Genomic DNA, 7,219 nt, shown 5'->3' with positions numbered 1-7,219 from the left:
GGCCAGGACGCGTCCTGGGAAAATGGCACGTATAGTCACCCTATTCTATGTGGTGACGTAAATTCAACTGAAACAAGAAGAGAGGGCGGGACAAATCGAGCAGCTCCGCCCCCTTTTTAAAATAGCCAATAGCGTTTAGTTTATATCTGCTCAGGCCAGAGCCGTTGAGCTCGGTAAAGCCACATTTGACAGCCACAGTCTAATAGACTACCCCCTAGATTCAATATGAAACTCTTAGTAAAACAAAGTAGTGGTCATAATCATGCTGAGGCTGTGTAGTTGCAGAAGTGTTTAATATATGCCGACTCGCGCATATGATCCGCTCCGTGCGATCGCGTGGACCGGAGCCAAAGTCCGGATCAGACTGTGGGCGCTGCCACTGTTCGCGTGACACAACGAGAAACCAGACCTCATTTACCCCAATCAAAAGCATACACTGTCTGAATCATTGCCTCTCGCCTACATTGTGCACTACGTGGCATTCACTGTACAGGAAACACTGTGAACAATAGGGCTGGGTATCGATTCAGATGTCCCGATTCGATTTCGATTCGCAAGCTCTCGATCCGATTCGATTCTCAATTTTTTTGATTACATCCAGTGAATAGTTTTAATACAAATGCTATTGATATTTCTAAAAAAAAATGAACAGTAAACAACAGTTTACAAATGGTGAATTAATAAAAAGAAATTAAGAACCACATGCCTGTATTTTAAACCTATTCATTTTTTTGTATAGGGTCCTTTTTTAAACAATAATAGGGCAATATAAAATGTTCTTAATTTTTCTGATAATCAGATGAAGGCATAAAACATTAATTTAATTTATCCTAATCAAATGAAAATGAAACCCTTTTATTTTTTGGCAAACAAAGTGCTGCACAACATAGGTTTACTGTTAAAATTTAAAAGAAAACAGATGTGATTATTCCTTTAAAAATAAAGATTTATTAATATTTATTAGCAGTAGTAGCATTGAGTCTTAAGACTGCTAAATAGTATATTCTGACAGTAGAACGTTAAACTAAACTTTTATTTAGACGGGTTGCCGTGAAGAACTTGCAGCTGCTCTGTAAAAAAAATGTTCATATCGGTGGCATATTCGCCGATACCGATCATCGGCAAAACGATATATCAGTCGGGCTCTACTCATAATTGCGAGCTTATATCTCACAATTCTGAGAAAAGTCGTCAAAATTGAAAGAAAAAAAAATCAGAACTGCGAGATGTAAATGCAATTGCGAGAAAAAAAAGTCAGAATTGGGAAGTAAAAACTCGCAATTACCTTTTTTATTTTTTATTTAGTGTCGGAAATGGGCTTCCATACAATACACAATTTAAGATGTGGCGGAAATTACACTATGGTGAATAAAATCTCGGTTTTCAGGAAAAAAAGACGGGTTGCCGTGAAGAACTTGCAGCTGCTGTGTATGTGGTATGACGGTAGTTTTCTCAAATGAAAAGGTAAATGCTAATGAAGTAACTCTCAGAGCAGCTGGAGATGACATTCGTGTTCATATCATCATATAGTGAGACGGCAGAAGCTGAAAATACCGCGAGTGTCATCCGTGCTTTAGTATGTGTGTAGTTTTTTACCCAGTAATTTAAAAATAACACATTTTAGAGCTGTAACGACAATACCGTGATGCCATGAAACCATGATATATTTGCTTAAGGTTATCATACCAGTCCATGCCTAGCTCAACCTGGCAAAGACTGAGCTTCTTGTTTTCCCTGCCACTTCAACTCTACAGCATGATTTCACCATCCAGCTAGGTTCTTCTACAATTACCCCATCATCTTCGGTCAGAAATCTTGGGTGTAATTTTTGATGACCAGCTGATCTTCAAAGACCACATTGCAATGACTGCTCGATCTTGCAGGTTTGCATTGCACAACATCAGAAAGATCAGGCCATTTCTAACAGAGCATGCTGCACAAGTTCTTGTCCAGGCCCTTGTCATTTCTAGGCTTTACGATTCTACATCCCCTCCAGAAGTCTGAGATCCGCTAGTGAGCGACGCTTCATGGTACCATCACAGAGAGGCTCAAAATCACTTTCCAGAACATTCTCGTTCACCATTCCTGGCTGTTTATGTGATTTTGAAGCAATATTTACACTGAAGTTCGCAGGTGGCTATGGTAAAGGGCGTGACATTTCCCGACCTGGCGCCGAGTGCTGCCAATCACAACACACACTGGCCCAGCTAACCAATCACAGCACATTTCGTATTTCAGAAGGCGGGCCTTCATTTGATACAGGAACTATTCGAGCCGTTCATGCCAGTGTGTTTTTTGAACAACCTAGTATGAGAGCCTGTTCTAGTACAACCCCAAAGACTTTGTAAAAGAGCATAATAGGACCCCTTTAAGAAGAATCGCTTTATGTATTCCGCAATTGTAAGTCGCTTTGGATAAAAGCGTCTGCAAAATTACTTAATGTAAATGTATGTATATGTAAGGATAAAAGAAACTAAAATACTTTGATCTCCTGAGAAACAAACAATGCACGATACTTTTTTGCCCCACTGTATATGTATGTATGAAGATTTCATTTGCAAAAACAGTTTTTTAAAATGTCCAAAATTTATTTTTTTCATTGTGCATTCCAATTAATCTCAATCAAAATGCAGTTGGGTTATTTTGATTAGGTTAAAAAAAATAACAAAAAAATACAGCTAACCAACACAATAAATACATAACATAACAACATAAAAAAAATGATTTTTGAAAATTAAAAAAATTGAGTTATCTTTTTTTGCAAATAAACCACACACACACACACACAATTTCATAGTACTTTTGCTCTCTCTAAAAGTAACTCTTACTTGAATAAATACTTTAGAACTGAAAAAATAATTTCTGAATATATCCCAGGTTTTCCAGGAGCCAGTGAACCCTTTTTTTACTCATTAAGGTAGTAAAGAAGAGAGCCCTTTCTCACCTCTGCAGGGAGCGATGACTTCCTCTTTCTTGTCCATGTGGTCTTTGTGGCACTTGATGTGGCATCGTCTGCATTCGAGAGCTGGAGGTGGTTTGAACATGTTCCACAGGGGTTTGGTACAGGCTTCACAGTTAGTGGGGAAGTGGTACAGGGTATGAATGAACTCATGACCCTTATGGCAAATGTAGCTGGACTTGTCTCCAGGAAGAGGTTCCAGTTCTTGCTCTTTCTTGCTCTCACCCTCATTAGCGTACAAGATCTGGGGGAAGCAATGATAAGCTATGAGTCCTTAGCTTACAGCCATTATTCTTAGGATTCAAATATGACTTTATAAAACTTCCCAGGTATTAGGTTCCCTGATACCCTGCCTGTGTTATCTGTGGTACCAATATACCTGGAATATTCTGGGGATCTCTTTGGCGTCAGCGCGATAGACATCCGTCTGGGTTACTGAACGCACATGGAAAAGTTTACTGTCAAGGGAATACCAGAGAAATTAAGATAATGACAAGACGACAGAAATGACTTAAGTCAGTCAAAAAGATAAAGGGCCATTTTTTTTTACACTGGGACAAAATTAATTTGTGTAACCAAATGGATTTAAAGAGTAAAAGGACTCACTCTATGTCCAAAACCATGTAAGGATTGGACTGCTCTTTGTCCTGCTCACTGTTGTAGAAAAGAATCTTTTTGCTGCTCACCACAACATACTAGAGGAGAGAAAAGAAACAAAAGACTCACTGAATCCTGCATGATAGGGTTGGATGGGATTTTTAATGCAAGGGTATCAGTGTCTAGCACTACAGCTCTAGTGCTTTAGCTCCTGTTTGCAAAGTCACTTGAGGTTTAGGTTTAGCCCAGGTAATTAGTATTTGTCATGTGGTTGCAGACAACATGAGTTAATAATTCAAATAGGACAGGTTTATTAAATAGTTAAGTAGTTTATTCACTCACTATAACAACACAGTGTATTATTGATATACTTCATTATTTTTTAATATTTTGAAATCTTTTATTCTTATATTTCATATTAATTATAGTTTAAGTTGTAGTAATTTTGTTATGTGCTTGCAACCTTTGTTTTTTGTATTTATATTTAGCTTTCATAAATTTTTTTATTTCAGTTTTTATTTCAGTCATTTTAATACTTCAGTTGAAATTCTATTTCGGTTACTTGCCAAGGCAACATGTCTAATTTCTAATTTCATTGAATATTCATATTTTATTGATTTTGAATAGTTTTGGTTCAAGTTAAAACTGGACACATTAATTTAGCTTAAATAATCACTAATTTGCATTCCCATGCACATCCACCATGATGTCATATATTATATATGATGCCATAAATTAATTCAAAAATCAATCTAAATTAAATGATAACACAATAAAGATATTAGCAACAAGTTACTGAAATCTTTTATTCTTATATTTCATTTTAATTATAGTTTAAGTTGTAGTAATTTTGTTATGTGCTTGCAACCTTTGTTTTTTGTATTTATATTTAGCTTTCATTAATTTTTTTATTTCAGTCATTTTAATACTTCAGTTGAAATTCTATTTCGGTTACTTGCCAAGGCAACATGTCTAATTTCTAATTTCATTGAATATTCATATTTTATTGATTTTGAATAGTTTTGGTTCAAGATAAAACTGGACACATTAATTTAGCTTAAATAATCACTAATTTGCATTCCCATGCACATCCACCATGATGTCATATATTATATATGATGCCATAAATTAATTCAAAAATCTGAAATTAAATGATAACACAATAAAGATATTAGCAACAAGTTACACTAGGTTATGTTTACTTCATTTGTATCTTTGTTCTACAATTATTAATTGTAACTTGTTTTTTTTTTGTTCTTTATTGTCTTACTGACCTTTTATTTTTTTTTAATGATGCACTGATTACTTAAGTGACAGGTCAATTTAAATGTCATGTTGATGTTAATACTATTGCACTTTTTTAACAGTATAGCATCATAGCATCCTTAGCTAACTACTTGTTTTAAACATGCAAAACATACCTTCCTTTCCCACCCGAAGCGTTTGGTGTTGTTCCTCACTGGTAAAGACAGCCAACCCTCCAGTCTTGTCTCTGTACAACACACAGAGAAAGACATGTATAATACAACAGAGCAGTTTTATGAAACTACATCAGAGAAAAGCCTGTCAAGGGAAAGCATAAGGTCTACGCAAGTCTTAAGAGGTCAAAAGGTCATGCACTGAACGCCATGCAGATCACCTGTAGGGTCAGGCTCTGCAGTGAGGTGAAGGGTGAAAGATCAAAAGTTGAACTGAGAACCAGACCAAAACTAAGCAGAGAGAAAGGAGGGTGACATGGAACGATGTGAAGAAAACACAAGGTAAGTGAATTAAAAAGAAAAGTTGTGAAAAAGGAAAACAGAATGAAAAGAAGTTTGGAAAAGGACTTCACCGTACCTGGTAGTGACTCGTCAGTGTCCATGTCTGGGCCACTGCTCATACTAGCAGAGTCGAGCGACTGGACGTTAAGAGAGTTCAACAGGCTGTGCAGCTGCTCAATGTCACTATCTTTACTGTCCAGAGCCATCTGCAGCTCGATACGCACCTGAGACTCGTCTGCCAGTTGCTGCAGCAAAAATTAACAAGAGTAAGAAACAAGCATTCTGGCTATATGTCAAGCAGTGTGGAATTCTTCAGACTGATTAGTGGTCCTACCGCTTGCATGTCGTTGATTTCTCTCTGGTATTTGATGATAGTGCTGTTGAGCTTCTCCTTCTCGGAACGCAGCTCCAGCTGCAACTTCCTGTTTTCTTTCTCCTTCCTCCTCACGTCTGTATCATTTCCACGGCGACTTCCACCACCTCTGACCTCCTTTCTGTTCATGATCTCTGCCAGCTTGTTCACTGCCTAGAGTAAAAAGCCAATAAAATTAAGAAAAGGTAGTAACTGAGGCAGTAAATACAAATCAACAAGCTCAATTTGATTCACATCTGCTACAAGGACAACATTATGGTGCACCTGTGTTTTGAGAGTTCTCTCTGACTGAAGCTGTTTCTCAAAGGCAAGTTTCACTTGAGTGATGGACTGCTCTTCATTCTTGAGATTCTGCAGGTCTGAAAATTAAAAATTTTCTCAGTCATCACAGAGACACAAAAAGCCAAATTCAGCCCCTGTGAAATCTGTTATTCAGCTGGAAACCTGTGTACACAAATCTAAAAAATTTAAGTAAAATCTCATTTTAAAATATTTTTTATTTTAAAATGATCAAATTATGTAAAAAGTATATAATATAATATAATATAATGGTTGACGTATTTAGCCACTATCAGTTTAAGATCTGGGTAACTTACAGTCCTGCGTTTCCTTTAGCTTGTTGTTGAGTTCTTCCTTCTCATTGGCCAGGTTTGCCACATCATTCGTCAATGTGCGATTAGCTTCCTCTAACTGTGGAAGGATGGGACAATTAAACCCAACACCATCCAATTTCCTCAAGACTGCTGCAAATCTATAATGTGATTTCTGTAACAGCGGCTAATAGCTGAAGTGTGGTGTAACTCACTGAGGTGATGGTGGTGTCTTTTTCAGCGAGCTCCTGTCTGTGTCTGGCCATCATCTCTTTGATCTCCAGCTCCTTCATGATCTTCTCCTTCTCCAGGTCGGAATACTGCTCCTCCGCAATGGAGCGCGCCAGCTGCTCTGAGTCAGCTTTCGTTAGTGTGATCTCCAACTGGGCCTCAAGAGAATCCCTGAGAATAAGATATGAGAAAAAGGTATACCGAATTTAAACCAACATGTACACAATACATACTTTCAATTTGCAATGTGATAAAAAAAAATAAACTGGTATTTTGACAAAAAAATATATATAATGACATGTAATGAAATTTTTTTTAATTCTGTCATTTAAATTTTAATAATGAAACTGAACACATTTTGCACACTAGGCTATGGTTTTTCTGCTTGTTATTGAATATATATCTCACCTTTCCTCCTGAAGCTCCTGTAGGTTCTGTTGCATGTCTTTATAGAGTTTATTTTTCTCCTCACACTCTTCCTTCAGCTCCCGCACCTGTGTCTTGTACAGCGTCTACACACAAATGCACAGGCGCGCACACACACACATACACAGTCATGTTAGACCTTTGAGTGTTTAGTTTGTTTCTGGAGGGAAAGAGTGTTTAGACTTCTTACAGAGAAATACTGCTCTGCCTCCAACTGATCCTGCAGTTCCTTCATCTGTCCATCAGAATCCTGACGCTCCCTAGGATCACAGAAAATTATCTA

The 7,219-nt window shown here is 37.2% G+C and overlaps 1 protein-coding gene across 1 annotated transcript in view; it reads right to left on the bottom strand.

Moving 5' to 3' along the window:
• Positions 1-7,219, bottom strand: part of LOC107588686 (rho-associated protein kinase 2-like) — a 68,001-nt gene that overhangs the window by 4,516 nt on the left and 56,266 nt on the right. Inside the window, exons 30-40 of the mRNA XM_016276897.1 lie at positions 7,127-7,216; positions 6,919-7,022; positions 6,495-6,681; positions 6,286-6,379; positions 5,954-6,048; positions 5,651-5,842; positions 5,393-5,561; positions 4,978-5,048; positions 3,566-3,654; positions 3,339-3,417; positions 2,945-3,203 (exon numbers count right to left, since the gene is read on the bottom strand). Coding sequence (XP_016132383.1) covers positions 2,945-3,203; positions 3,339-3,417; positions 3,566-3,654; positions 4,978-5,048; positions 5,393-5,561; positions 5,651-5,842; positions 5,954-6,048; positions 6,286-6,379; positions 6,495-6,681; positions 6,919-7,022; positions 7,127-7,216 — 1,429 coding nt within the window. The remainder of the gene's footprint in view (positions 1-2,944; positions 3,204-3,338; positions 3,418-3,565; positions 3,655-4,977; positions 5,049-5,392; positions 5,562-5,650; positions 5,843-5,953; positions 6,049-6,285; positions 6,380-6,494; positions 6,682-6,918; positions 7,023-7,126; positions 7,217-7,219) is intronic.

This window comes from Sinocyclocheilus grahami, unplaced genomic scaffold (assembly GCF_001515645.1).
Source record: "Sinocyclocheilus grahami isolate Dianchi unplaced genomic scaffold, SAMN03320097.WGS_v1.1 scaffold106.1, whole genome shotgun sequence".
NCBI classification, from domain to species: Eukaryota; Metazoa; Chordata; class Actinopteri; order Cypriniformes; family Cyprinidae; genus Sinocyclocheilus; species Sinocyclocheilus grahami.
Note: the sequence above shows the minus strand (reverse complement) of the source record. Positions and strands in the feature narration are given on the sequence as shown.